The sequence below is a fragment of the Rhagoletis pomonella genome, unplaced genomic scaffold, assembly GCF_013731165.1.
Source record: "Rhagoletis pomonella isolate Grant_MI unplaced genomic scaffold, Rhpom_1.0 Rhpom_scaffold_01882, whole genome shotgun sequence".
In the NCBI taxonomy this organism is placed as follows: domain Eukaryota; kingdom Metazoa; phylum Arthropoda; class Insecta; order Diptera; family Tephritidae; genus Rhagoletis; species Rhagoletis pomonella.
The window spans coordinates 726-16,074 of record NW_023460436.1 but is presented as its reverse complement, the minus strand read 5'-3'; the positions used below and the strand labels follow the sequence as shown (position 1 = coordinate 16,074).

Below are 15,349 nucleotides of genomic sequence, written 5' to 3'. Positions count from 1 at the left end.
GAATGGTAGCAGCGCTGAAAGTAGTGAGGAAGACGAACCCGAGTCCCCAGTCGATGATGATGGAGTAGCTGTCCCACCGCCTGACTATGACGAGGTACGAATAGCGATTACGCGGCTGAAAAACAACAAAGCTGCTGGAGCTGACGGCCTGCCAGCCGAGCTATTCAAGTACGGCGGCGAGGAGCTGATGAGGTGCATGCATCAGCTCGTATGCAGAATATGGTCAGATGAACGCATGCCCGACGACTGGAATTTAAGTGTGCTCTGCCCAATCCACAAGAAAGGCGACCCCGCCATACGTGCCAACTACCGCGGAATTAGCCTTCTAAGCATAGGTTACAAGGTCTTATCGAGCGTATTGTGCGAAAGACTGAAGCCCACCGTCAACGAGCTGATTGGACCTTATCAGTGTGGCTTTAGGCCTGGAAAATCCACCATAGATCAGGTATTCACAATACGCTAAATCTTGGAAAAGACCCGCGAGAATAGGATCGACACACACCATCTATTTGTCGATTTCAAAGCCGCTTTCGACAGCACGAAGAGAAGTTGCCTTTATGCCGCGATGTCTGAATTTGGTATCCCCGCGAAACTAATACGGCTGTGTAAAATGACGTTGAGCAATACCACCAGCTCCGTCAGAATAGGGAAGGACCTCTCCGAGCCGTTTGATACCAAACGAGGTTTCAGACAAGGGGACTCCCTTTCGTGTGATTTCTTTAATCTTATGTTGGAGAAGATAATAAGAGCCGCAGAACTGAACCGCTCAGGCACAATACTTTATAAGAGCGTACAATTGCTGGCGTATGCCGACGACATCGATATTATCGGTAAAAACAAGGGCTACGTCTGTTCTGCCTTCTCGGGATTGGATAGAGAAGCAAAGCGAATGGGTCTGGTGGTGAACGAGGACAAAACGAAGTATCTCCTATCAGCACACAAACAGTCAGAGCATACGCGTCTTGGCACCCACGTCACTGTTGACAGTTACAAGTTTGAAAAAGTAGACGACTTCGTTTATTTGGGAACCAGCATTAACACCAATAATAATGTCAGCCTTGAAATCCAACGGAGAATCACTCTTGCCAACAAGTGCTACTTTGGGCTGAGTAGGCAATTGAGAAGTAAAGTCCTCTCTCGTCGTACAAAGATCACACTCTATAAGTCACTCATCATGCCTGTGCTGGTGTATGGCGCGGAAGCATGGACAATGAAAGCATCTGATGAGGCGGCTCTTGGAGTTTTCGAGAGAAAGATTCTGCGAAAGATTTACGGACCTTTACGCGTTGGTGATGGCGAATATCGCAGACGATTTAACGATGAGCTGTATGAGCTTTACAACGATATAGACATAGTGCAGCGAATTAAAATTCAGCGGCTCCGCTGGCTTGGCCATGTCGTTCGGATGGACAGAAACGCTCCTGCTCTGAAAATATTCAACGCGGGCCGCGATGCTGGGAACAGAGGAAGAGGAAGGCCTCCTCTGCGTTGGAAAGACCAGGTGGAGAAGGACTTGGCTTCACTTGGCATTTTCAATTGGCGTCAGTTAGCACAGAAGAGAAATGACTGGCGTGCTGTTTTGGACTCGGCCAAAATCGCTTAGGCGGTTACAGCGCCAAATAAGAAGAAGAAGAAGAAGTTCGTTAAATTTAAAAATTTATAAACACGAGCGATTTTTTTTATGAAAAAAGGAAGTAAATAATTGTTGATATAATTAATTTAGTTAATTCCAATGATTTGAACTTAACTCGGCTGAAAAAATTGTATTCGCAATCGGGATGCATTTGTAACCAGAGGCGATTTAAGAAACCCGACTGCAAATACGATGAAGAGATTGAAATGTATGTTAAAAAAAGTTAGCTAGTACGATGAAGAAATTGAAATGTACGTTAGAACAAGTCAGAACAACAAGAAATATACATGTATATCCTGTTTTTGGCCATCCGAAAGAATTTTAAGAATTCTATAAAAATTTTTTATGTTTGAAATGCAACCGTGGACACCAGCTAGCAAGGAAACTTGCAAATTCCTGAAAATTTGCGTTTGTGCAGAAATTTGCAAGTTTCTCAACATGAGAGAGAATTTTTTCTTACTCTCTGATATTTGGAGTGTTGGATAATTCTTGCTGGTTTTTCGACGAACAAACCTATTAGCTATCAAAAGTTTTAGAAAACTTTTACTGGTTTTGCGTTTTCGTACCCCAAAAACTTGCAAAGTAGACGTGATAGAGAACTGAAAATTTCTGCTGGAAAAATTTGTCCCAGCAACAAATTGCAAGTACGTAAATCAGCTGATCACAAACATATTGTAAATAAACAAAAAAATATGACATTTTTGAATTATTCATGGCAAATTTTATTATTAATGCTAGTATACAACGAACAAGAGTAAAGCACAAGGTTTGTTGAGTTTATCTTTAGTTAATTTACTATTAATCTCCGGTTTGTTTACTTTAGTGTGCGCTGACTATGGTTGCCGATTGACATTTTCCGTTTGTACCATAATTGTCCTTTAAATATACTAAAATAGATAAAAATGCAGCAAGCTGAAATTTTGTTGGCCGAATTTGTCTGTTTGATTGTTGAAATTAGAATTTTATAATTTTACATATACATTTGCAGCATCTACATAAATTTACATTTGTAGATATCTACTAATTTTTTTTTTGATCAAGGATGGGTGTTTGGAGGAAACGAAATAAAGCCATTATAGCCTTATTGCGTATGATGTTATTGCTCCCCACCATGTTGAACACTCATTGGGGATGATCGGATCGAATAGTTGTCTTTTTATGCGCATAACTATGTCCACGTCATTAAAAAGTTCATACAGTTCGTCACTTCATGTTCTTCGATACCCGTCGTCCACGCAAACATGGTCGTAGATCTTGCGTAGAATAGTTCCTTCAAAATCACCGAAGGTCTTCCCATCTTTGGTCGATATCGGGCACGTTTCCGCACCGTTTAAACGGGATACTCTGTAGAGCGTGACTTTCTTTCGTCGAGAGATGGCTCTGCTTTACCGATTCCAAAATAGCACGTGTTGGCTATCATATGCAACGATGTCGATATCATATGCATATGTACTACTGCGATTCAGATTGGCAGCTCTTATTAAGCTTTCCAGCATCAGATTGAAAAAGTCGCATGAAAATGAATCGCCTTGTCTAAAACCTAGTTTCATCTGAAACAGCGCGGAGAGGTCCATCCCAATTTGAACAGAGCTGAAGTTTGTGTTGAAGGTTACTCTTAGTTTTGCCCTTATCCCATATCTAGAAATGTCGCCGTTAAGGTAGCTTTTCTTCGTGTTATTAAAAGCAGATTTAAAATCTGCAAAGAGATGGTGTGGTCAATTTGAGTATTTAGTGTCCTCTGCAGGATTTGACTGTTGTGGAAATCTCGGCAATAATAGACTTACCAGGCCTGAAAACACATTGGTAAGGTCCAATAAGTTGGTTCGTGAAGGGCCTCAGTCTTTCACACAGTATCGCCGACAGGACTCTATAAACAAATAGCGGGATCCCCCTTCTTGTTGATTGGACAGAGTACACTGAGATACCAGTCTTGGGGTATGTACTCATCAGACTAAATTCTGCATAACAGCTGTACCATTCGCCCGACCAGCTCCTCGCTGCTAAATCTGCATCATCCACAGGTAGATTGACGGCCATAGGGAAATTCAATTACAGAATCCTAGGTCAAGGCAAAATTGTTTCGTATAACAATTGAGGAGGACGGGTTGTGCAAACAATAAAACCTGGCCGTATATCCTTCATCTTTTTCACTGACGGTAAAGGCATTGGGTGCCGAAATATATTGCCAGGAACTGAATGTCAGGCGGGTAGTAAGCTTACTTGTATCCGACTAGTACTACATATTTCAAGCAGAGTTTGTCGCTAGCAGAGCTGGCCTACACCGAAACGAAAACCAACTGAAAAGTAAACTCATACGTTGACAATTAGGCGGCAGTTACGGCAGTCACCTCAGAGAATTTCATCTAAAAACGTCCTTCGTAGCCGGGAAGCCTTTAACAGGGTGTCCGGCCGCCACAAAGGAATAGAGGGCAATGAAATAGGAGATGAGACTGCCAAGAAGAGCTAGCACCTTGGCTTAAACCGTGTCATTTTTGGCCCTATTTTATTTAAATTGACACTTTTGCAAAAAAATAACATTTCAATAAATTTTTGTGAAATCTTTTGCGTGTACTTTTCTTGCTCAACTAAAATGTTCTAATTTCTAAAGGTTTTTCAACTGCCTTATCTTATTTTATCATTTCACTTTTGTTTTAGAAATGTGGTTCTTATTTTATAGATAAATATGAAGGTTTAAAAAGAATGCCACCTATTTTTCTATTTGGCACATTTTGGTACTTTTTTATCCTCAATATGGCACCTCATAGCTAAGGATAGTTGGCAGTCCTGGCCATCAGTCTAACTCTAGAATATTTATGGACCACCCCCAAGCTTTTATAAGGAGGGGTAAGATAGTCTGATTAGGTACTTCGGAGCTAGATTGAATGAGTTAACCACCTGTGCGAAACGTTGAAACTAACTTACACTTAGGTCTCTTTTTATGCGATACATGCGTTCCTAAGAAAGCCTCATAAAAAAAAATCCGCATAAAAAAGTTCTTCAAAAACATGTGATGCGTTCTAGCATTTTCAAAAATCGCATAAATTTAGATACTCCAGGTAAAAAATTCTAAAAAACTGCATAAAAAATCCAGTAAGGCATTATTAAGCAAGAAAAAACTATTTATTTATTCACTTCAATACTTATTATTCCATGTAAAACTGAACATTAATGAAATAAATAAAATTTGTATTTTAACAAAAAAAAAAAAAGTACCACAATAAATACATGAATTATGTAAGAATACAAGACAAATTATTTATCAGAAGCATAGTCTCTTACACAATGAAAAAAAGTAATGAAAACTCTCAAAAAAGCAAAATCTCTACTGCGAAATAATGGTTTGAAAAACTGCATAAATTCAAATCCGCATAAAAAAAAGCCGTATAAAGAGAGACCTAAGTGTACTCGCTTCTTGTTACGGCTATCAAGGGAGGATTGCAGAGTTGCTACCGGATTGCTTACGATGCATATCTTAAGAGGACAGGTGCAGCAGCATCTTCTATACCGTTGTCCCACATTGTCAAAAAGGAGAACTTGAAGACGAACTGAAAGTAGAAGTTGAGCTGAAATTCGCAAAAAGCGATACAATTCTTTTTGATGCCTTCTTTAACGCTTAATATCAAGCTTCAACTGGCAACGCTAAGGACCAAACGGTATATGTGTGGCTCAAGGATGGCCAAATTAATCAAGCCCAACCTAATCAATTCATCCCTATGTATCCAAAAAATTTGCTTAATTAAAAAAAAAAAACACGCCCAGTTATTACTGAAAAAACATAGAATGCCAATTCTTTTAATAGCGTTTTTCAGAACGGAATAAGTAAAAATTTCTTGACCTTTTTAGCTTGAGAGTTGTGTTCAGCCAGAACGCTGGTGATAATATTGGCATTCATAGCATGGTCATTAAAAGGTAGTTAAATCTTTACTATATTAGAAAAGTTTTTATTACAATATTTATACACATATATATAATGAGGCCAGACAGCTATAAAACAGTAATAATACATATGTATGTACAAGTATGCTTTTACAGGTACATATTGTATGAACTAAATATAAAACTGTAAGATTCGCTTATACTTAAACTGATTTTACATAAACTAAATAAAGAAAAGTCTTAAATTAGAATTTCATTCCGTAAAGTACCTCTCATAAGGATATTTACTAAACACTGTGTCTATAACGGTGGTGAAAATTTGGGCAAAAGCTTCGTTGAAGCTATCACGCACCTCATGATAAATATCCTTCCAATTTTCGTTAAGGAAACCGTTCATCGTCTCACCCAGCATCTTGTCACCATTAAATAGGTTGTCAAAATTGAAAATCATTTTATCTGGCTGCACATCTAAACGCACATCCTTCACCTTCATGTATAGACCGTCTGGTTTCTCCATTGGAACGCCAGTAAAACGAATATGAATTCGTACATTAACTATTTAGATATATAAGATAAAAATGTACATTTTGAATTACAGATTTACATAAAGGTTTTCTAATTCACAACATACCCATTGTGATATTGCTTTTGCCAGTGCCGGTTATCGGTAGCACTAGTACACGTCCTTTAATTGTGTAATCGCCAATCATGCTGAGGACAGGCGCGACAGCGTAAAGATCGTGCTTTGTTCCTAAATCTTTTCCGAAGCCCCTGCAAGTGAAAATTAATGCAGGTACGCATGTAAATATATATATGTACATTTGTATGTAGATGTATTGAAATTTACAGGGCAATTCAACTCAACACAGTCTTTCGAAGGAAAAAAGTCTTTCGTAAGATATTTGTCAATAATGGCAGCTATTTTGAAACCACTTTTCTGTCTTTAAAGACTAATTGAAAGATTTGCTAACGAGAAGGTCTTAGCTTTATTCTGTAGGTCATTTAATAAATAGTTTTCTAAAAATTTAATAGAATAGCCTTTTTTTTCTGTTCAAAATATTTATTAAAAACTAAAAGTTTAAAGAAACGTAAATTTAAGATTAAGATAATTAAGTAATTTTCTTTTAGCTTAATGAAATTAAAAATAATTTTTTTTCATTTTATAACAATAAAAACTACAAATTTAGGAAAATTACATTTCAAAAAGAAAAAAAAATAATAATAATAAATGATCCACCACAAATTAAATAAAATTAAAAATATATTTTTGTTTTCAAAACAATAACATTTAAAAGTTAAAATAAAATAAAAAAATAAAATAGCTTCCTAAAAATTAAATGAAATTGAAAAAGAAAATATAAAAAAAAAAATTGAATTCACACTCAACATTGCTTATTGCTATGTATAAATAAAATTAAAGAGGAACGAAATAAATTTCTAAAAATTAAATGAAGCGAAAAACAAATTTTTTTTTTTACTATTAATTCTATAAATTAAAAAAATGTTATTAAAATATAAAAAATTAAGTTTAAAAGTTTCCAACAATTAAATTAAATTAAAAAAATATGTTTCTTAATTTAATTAAATTTTTTTTTAAACAAAAATTAAAAAGGAAAAACATTAAATAAAAAAAAATCGTTTCTAAATAAAATTTTTAACAATATTTTTCTTTTTAAAACAATAAAATCTGAAGATTGAAAGATAATTAAGACAAAAAATTAGTTCCTAAATATTAATGATATCTATATAAAAAAATATATATTTTTTTAATGACACAAAAAAAAAAAAGAAAATTAAATTAAAAAAATAGTGTAGTGTTTGGAAGTGCGGGTGTTCAGTCCGGTTGAACCCAATACCAAAAAATAAAAACCAAAAAAAGATGTTTTTCTAATAGCGGTCGCTCCTCGGCAGGCGATGGCAAACACTCGAGTGCATTTCTGCCATGAAAAACGGCCTCTCATACAAATATAATCGCCATTCGCAAGCGCAAGCGACAAACCGGAGCAGAAGCCAAACACTAACGTATGTGTACTATTATTATTATTAAATTAAGAAAAGCTAAAATAAATGAAATTAAAAAAAATGAAATGTTTCTAAAAATTAAATTAAATGAAAAAAAAAATTTTTTTTTTAACAACTAAATTTAAAAGTCAAAGGAAAAAAAAGAAAAATTAGTTAAAAGAGAAAAAAATACATAAAATAAGTTTCTACAAATTAAATTAAATTAGAAAAATATATATTTTACTTTTTAAAACATAAAATAAAAAAAATATACCAAAAAGGAAAAACATTAAATAAATAAAATAAAAAAAACGCTCCTAAAAATTAAATGAAATTAAAACTATTCTTTTTACAATAAAATCAAAAAATAGAAGAAAACTAAATTTAAAAAAGCTGAATAAATAAAATTAAAAAATTAAATGTTTCTAAAAATGAAATGAAATAAAAAAATATTTTTATTTTTAAAACATTTAAATCTAAAATTTAAAAGAAAATGGGGAAAAAATACTTAAAATAAGTTTCCAAAGTTAAATGAAATTAGAAAAAAATATATTTTTCGTTATTATTATTGTGGCGTAATAATATTTACTTTTAACAATGTTATTGAGCTTTGTGTCACGATTTGCTAGGCAAAATGGAAAAAGCAACAAAGTCTAAGCAGAGATGGAGCTTTTTTTACCTTCCTTTTATTAGCTCGGGATGTAACTATGTAATATTGATGCGCCTAAAAGATGCAGCGATTTCTATTCTCAAGTTACATACTTGATGACAGTACGAATGGCAATTATAATAGGGAGGTTCTAGTTTTTTAAACTATAATTTTATTTTGTAAGAATTTCGTGCCAGAATAAACAAAACCTTTCAAACTACATATCTTCTCTAATGTCTTTCAATTGCCTTACAAAAAACCTTCAACTATCTTAGCCAGAATTGCCCTGATACTTTCTTAAAGAACTATATTTGTGGGTGCGTATAAAAACCAGCAATCATCGTACATACTTCACATCCTTCATCTTGATTCTGCTATAGCCAGTTATATCGTTATTGATAAAGGTCAAATCAATGTTGACTGGACTCTCAGCACCTTGCTTCATTACCATCTTTGCAACTCTTAAAGGCTCGGTCTTAACTAAATTTAGCGAGGCGAAGCCTAAAAGTTTTTAAAATATATTATTTTTGTACGTTGTGTTTTAGTAATCATACGATTTGAAATCGGAGAAAATCGCAAAATTGTTTTTAGTATTTGTAAGCAAAATAATTTTTTTTGAGTCTTATTTTTTACTCAGAAAATAATCGTTATTTCTTGAGTTTTATTTTTTTGCTCGGTAAATAATCTTTATGTTTTAAGTTTTAATTTTTCGCTCGGAAAAGTAAGTTTTATTTTTTGCTCAGAAAATAAAACTAAATTTATGCGCATGCTGGGGCGGCTACATTGGACTTTTAACGCCACTGTGGAGTGGGTAATGAAAACGCAGAAAGCAAGAAATGAGGGCAAAAACATAGACAAGGGCAACGATAAAGCCATAGACACTTACAACGTATATTGAAGGATCAAGCTAATGATAAAGATGAAGAACAGGACAATGTTAAAGATAAATAAAAAGACAAGCCTGAAGATGAAGATGAAGATTAAGATTAAGGCGAAGATGGAGATGAAAATGGAGATAGAGTTGAAGATGAAGATGATTACATTTCTTTTAAATTACTGGACTCTTAAATTAAATCAGGAGTGTTTTTACTCTTCACTTATTTCTTGCTAAATATGTCACATTTTTTCATTTGTTTGATACTTATATGGATATACATATTTCAGTTACCTTATTCCCTTAATTAAAGTGAATTTGATTTCTTAAACTTGCGTCGTTTAGAAGTAAAGTATTTTCAAAACTAGTTCAATTGATACCCATATTGCAATATCTAATTCATTTAACTTATTAAATAATTTTAATAAAATTTGTAGCAGGTGGCAACCCTTTTCAAAAATAAAACAACTTTATTGCACATCTACAGGCCAACCTCTTTTATTTGACACCTCACTTTTGAAAATAGAACGAACTAAAAGCCACAAGAACGAAAATTTTCAACTTCAAACTGCATTTACAGTGAAAGTATGAAAGTTATCCAAACAAATGGCATTTTTGAATTTAGCGTCCTCAATTTTACTAAGAACGAATTTTCATTTAAATTTGTACATAATTCTATTTTTGCCTACATTTTATATGGAAGGTAAGTACTGTGCGCCCCCTGTGTATTCACGCATGCGCATACGCATACGCAAAAATTTAGTTTTAGTTTCCGAGCAAAAAATAAAACTCCAAAAATAGCCATTATTTTCGGATCAAAGAATAAAACTTAAAACGTAATGATTACGTTCCGAGCAAAAAATGAAACTCAAAAAATAGCCATTATATTCCGAGCAAAAAATAAAACTTAAAACGTAATGATTATGTTCCGAGTAAAAAATAAAACTTGAAACATAACGATTATTTTAGGAACAAAAAATAAAACTCAAAAAATGATTATTTTCTGAGCAAAAAATAAAACTCAAAAGTAACGATTATTTTCCGAGCAAAAAATTAAACCCCAAAAATAGCCATTATTTTCCGATCAAAAAATAAAACTTGAAACGTAACGACCGAGCAAAAAATAAAACTCAGTTAATAACTATTAAAAAGTAATTTTTATTATGAAAGTTATAACCGTTACGGTCCCTGATATTTTGAGTTAAAACTGTTACTGCACCGATTTAAAATCGAACGATTTGTAGAAAATCTTACCTTGAGACTTGTTATGCATCAGGTATTCAATAGTACTCATTAAACAAGCTCTGTCACCGTACTGGCATGGCTTTGGGTCATTAGCTAGAATTGAAAAATTGTAAGTTAGTTGTTGTGGTCAATATTTGAATATAACTACTAAATAAAATAAAGGCTGACTTCCAAAACGTCAATTGCATTGCATACGTACAAAGTATAATGTAATAATAATAATATAATAATATAAAATATATATTTATAAATTTTTTTATTAGTTATGGCCTTATAACAATTATATTAAAATTTTTTTATTGAGATTGAGGCCGCTTTTAATGAAAAACTATTGTGGAAAAGCAACTACAATTTGAAAAAATGGTAGAAGTGATAGCCATTTCGGAAATCACCACATTTCCTTATCAGACTTCTTCAGCAGGATTCGAACCGACGACCACAGCTGACTCAGCCAGTTGCCTACGCACTGTGCTAAGTTCGCCTTATAATATGTTGTTGCTTTTTCCACTTTTTTCTTGTAAGCCAAATACAATCAAGCGCAGATATTCCAGTGCTATTTAAACTTGATCATGTGGTCTTTGGTTTTGTTGGTTTTTGTTAATAATTCTATTTTTAGAACGTTTAACTTTTAGGTGTGCTCGTTTTTCACTCTGACGTCAGTAATTCAAAAATGATTTAAAAAACTCAATCAAATTATATGTTAAGAAGTTATATAAATCCGATATAATCCTCGAATTTCGTCCTTCTAACTTTATCAGCTTAAAAAATTACCTATTCGTCCTTGCTAATACAAAAAATTTTAATTTCTCTTCCATTTGGTACTTTTCTTCTTCTTATTTGACGCTGTAGCCGCCTAAGCGAATTTGGTCGAGTTCAGCAAAGCACGCCAGTCTCTTCTGTGCCAACTGACGCCAATTGGAAACGCCAAGTGAAGCCAAGTCCTTCTCCACCTGATCTTTCCATCGCAGTGGGGGCCTCCTTCTTCCTCTGCTACCACCAGCGGGTTCCGAGTTTAATACTTTCAGAGCTGGAGCATGGCCAAGCCAGCGGAGCCGCTGTATTTTAATTCGCTGCATTATGTCCATGTCGTTGTAAAGTTCATACAGCTTATCGTTCCATCGTCTGCGGTACTCGCCGTCGCCAACGCGTAAAGACCCGTAAATCTTCCGCAAAATCTTTCTCTCGAGCACTCCAAGAGCCGCCTCATCGGATGTTGTCATTGCCCATGCTTCTGCGCCATATACCAGCACGGGCATGATGAGTGACTTATAGAGCGTGGTTTTCGTACGTCGAGAGAGGACTTTACTCCTGAATTGACTACTCAGTCTAAAGTAGCACTTGTTGGCAAGAGTGATTCTACGTTGGATTTCAATGCTGATATTATTATCGGTGTTATGCTGGTTCCCAAGTAAACGAAATTCTCTACTTTCTCGAAATTGCAACTGTCAACAGTGACGTGGATGCCAAGGCGCGAATGTGCTGACTGTTTGTTTGATGACAGGAGATACTTCGTCTTGTCCTCGTTTACTACCAGACCCATTCGCTTTACTTCCTTATCCAACTTGAAAAAGGCAGAACAGACTTCGCGGTTTTTGATACCAATGATATTGATGTCATCAGCATAGGCCAGAAATTGCATGCTCTTGTAGTAAATTGTTCCTGAGCGGTTCAACTCTGCAACTCTTATTATCTTCTCCAACATCAGATTAAAGAAGTCACGCGAAAGAAATTCGCCCTGTCTGAAACCCCGTTTAGTGGCGAGCGGCTCAGGAGGTCTTTCCCAATTCTGACGTTGCGGGTGGTATTGCTCAACGTCATTTGACACAGCCGTATGAGTTTTGAGGGGATGCCAAATTCAGACATAGCGGCGTATAGGCTGTCAAAAGCGGCCTTAAAGTCAACAAATATGTGGTGAGTGTCGATCCATTTCTCGCGGGTCTTTTCTAAGATTTGGCGTACTGTGAATATTTATTTGGTACACATATCGAGCCCTAACTGCCAAAATAACGTAAGCGACATTTTTTTTAATTTACTTTTTGATGCAGAAAGGCATCTAGATGCTCTAGGAATATTTCTGCATCAAAAAGAAAATTAAAAAATAAATGTCGCTTACGCTATTTTGACGTTAGGGCTCGATATATTTATTCTACATTGCATTGAACTTTTTTAAACAATTTTTGGAATTAATCATATCTTTGAAATTATAAACTCCTTTAAAATAAATCCTGACGTCAAGAGAAAAAATAAAAACGCCACTTTAAATAAAAAAGTAGGTTTCAAACCCATTTATTTATTATTTATTTTATGGTAGGTGAGGTAGAAGCTATTTTTTCGACTAAAGTTGTTGAAAAGTAAAAAATTTTTAAATCCCAGGATTCCGGAATTGTGATAACGACATCCCAAAAATCCCGGGATCGTTAAAAGCGAAAAAATTAACTTCCCTAGTACACACATATCGTCGTTTAAAGTACAAAACCGCGTAACTTACATTTGCTGCCAAAAATTAGATTTGCTTACACAAGCTCTTGGCTCAATCCTTATCCATTCGCCCTGAAATATACTAGCCAGAAATGCGATTGATTTATAAAAAAGAGAACCATTTTGAAATATGAGTGTTTTACTCTCTTCAACAGGAATTCCCAAACTTTTTTCACCGCGGCACCCTTGTTCTGCTAAAATGTCAAATGTCTACGAAAACAAGAAAACACAATGCAAACTTTATGCTCTTTAGCTTTAATGTGAGGACTGAAATTGTTTTGATGATTTCATTATTTCCTATAAGTTTTGACAATTTTATCCTGAAATCATTTGGCGCTGAAGGCTTGCTGGTGCATTTGTTTTTATCCGACTTCACAAAAAGAAGAAGGTTATCAATTCGTCGGAATATTTTTTATATTTTTGTATGTATATTATCGCATAACTTTGGACCACGTAAACCGATTACTATAATTATTTTTTTTTAAGGAAAGGTGTTACCTCACAGGTGGTCCCATTCTAATTTAAATTAGATCATTGTATCATAAAAAGATTAACGATAACCTTAAATTTTTATATGGGAATTGAAGTCGGTTTGGTTTTTTGCTTAAAAATTACTTGTTTATGTAAGCATTTGTTGAAAAGTGGATGAAACTCGGATTAAGTCTACATAAGTACCGAAAATGGTTGTGAAAAGGGTACGTTTTCGGCAATTTTTCTGAAAATACTGGGGAACTACGCTTAAGAGCGAAATACACCACACAAGCTGCTTGACAAACCAAGCGAAATATCCCTTTGTTGCAAGCCATTTGTGTTGTGTAGGGGGTTTGTAGAGACGCTGAAGGTAATTTTAATTTTAATATTAATAAGAATTAAAAATTTTTTTATGTTCTGGCCGCTATGTTGAAGTTTGATCAAACCGTTTGCGTTGTGCATGGAAAGTTTAAAAATTGCGCCCGCACTACTACTTGTATAATCTAGCCACTTGGGAAGTATTTTATTCTAGCAGGACTATTTAAAAAAAATGTTTATTGCCGAAAGTATGTAGGTTTCATCGAAAAATGTAAAAAGACAAATCAAGAGTTCAGAGGTTTTTAGCCGGTTGAAACTACCACTTCAATTTATGGGCTAGAAATTTTCTCATAATTCAGATTATACAACTCGAGGTTTTGATGAAATTTTGTTGAATTTTCCAAAATGTTATATAAAGCTTGGACTATAAATATATCAATGGAAAAACAGCAAAAAATTTAACTTGAAAAACATTGTAAATATAACAAGTAAGAAAGTCTAAGTTCGGGCGAAGCCGAACATTAAATACCCCGCGCAAGTATTAAATATATGTTTTTTTCACTTTTCCGAAAGCTACCGCTAGATGGTAAGCCGAGGTGTATCAATTTTGAGTAAATTGGCGCCCTTCAATTTCGAAATATTGAAGTTTCAAGCATTTCTGAAATGTACCGTTATATGAGAAGCGGCCGTTATTTTAGTCCGATTTCAATAATTTTCAACGTTTTACTTACATGTGGCAAGCACAATAACCACACCGAGTCTGGTACAAATTGGTAGAACGGTTACCGATATACTTATATGTGATCATAAGTGGGCGGTGCCACGCCCATTTACCAAAATTTTACCATAAACGTATTTCTTGGTAAAGAATTGTTGCAAGCATCAATTTTGAATAAATTAGCTTCAATATTTACTGGTTTATCGAAGATTTTGTATTTCTCTAAATTACCGTTATATGGGATGTGGGCGTGGTTATTGTCTGATTCTAAAAAGTTTTGGCGATTTTTTATGCTGTATGAAGGCCAACAACTGTGCCAAGTTTGAAAGAAATTGGTGCAGCGGTTACCAAGATATACACATGTAACAATAAGTGGGCGTGGCTACGCCCATTTTCCAAAAATTTATAATATTCTTATTTTTCGTCTAAAAATTATTGTAAATATCAATTTTGAGTGAATTATCTTCAGTAGTTACTAAAATATCGCAGTTTTCGTATTTCTGGAAATTACCGTTATATGGGAAGTGGGCGTGGTTAAAGTCCGATTTCGCCCATTTTCAATACCAACCTACCTTGGATTAAGAGAAACCTACATACCAAATTTCGTTGAGATATCTCAATTTTTGCTCGAGTATTCGTGTACACGGACGGACGGACAGACGGACAGACGGGCGGACAGACAGACATGGCTTAATCGATTTCTTTTTTCATCCTGATCATTTATGTATACATTTGTCTATATCTATCTCGATTCGTTTTGGCTGTTACAAACAACCGTTATGTGAACAAAATTAATATACCCTTGTGCACAAGTGCGCTCGGGTATAAAAATGGAGTCATCTCATGGCAATGGAGTAAGTTATCTTTAATTTATAACATACTAGCAATTACCCGGCGTGCTTCGCTGCGCCTTAAATGTATTTTTGTGTTGTAACTCTCCCCCTAAGCTCTTATGGCCTCATTTACAAAATATTTTTAAAGAACTTTATGAAGTTAGATTTAAAAAAATCGATCTATGAAGCATTGTTTATTTTTTTTTTGAGTTAATATATTTTCGAAGGTAATTAGAAAATATGTAAAGAACCG

At 34.4% G+C, this 15,349-nt stretch overlaps 1 protein-coding gene across 1 annotated transcript; it reads right to left on the bottom strand.

Moving 5' to 3' along the window:
• Positions 1-5,616: 5,616 nt before the first annotated feature.
• LOC118752824 (protein takeout-like) lies at positions 5,617-10,405 on the bottom strand. The gene is made up of 4 exons (XM_036487682.1): positions 10,288-10,405; positions 8,510-8,660; positions 6,141-6,280; positions 5,617-6,064 (listed from the first exon to the last, which is right to left on the bottom strand). Exons 1-4 carry the CDS (start codon positions 10,325-10,327, stop codon positions 5,763-5,765), a joined length of 633 nt encoding a protein of 210 aa, XP_036343575.1. The 5' UTR covers positions 10,328-10,405; the 3' UTR covers positions 5,617-5,762.
• Between the last annotated feature and the right edge of the window lie 4,944 nt (positions 10,406-15,349).

Coding starts and splice junctions, on each gene's coding strand:
- LOC118752824 (XM_036487682.1), bottom strand. CDS start 10,327: ATGAGTACTATTGAATACCTGATGCATAACAAGTCTCAAG. Junction 8,661..10,287: donor GATGCATAACAAGTCTCAAG/GTAAGATTTTCT, acceptor AAAAACTTTTAG/GCTTCGCCTCGCTAAATTTA. Junction 6,065..6,140: donor CAAAAGCAATATCACAATGG/GTATGTTGTGAA, acceptor ATATCTAAATAG/TTAATGTACGAATTCATATT.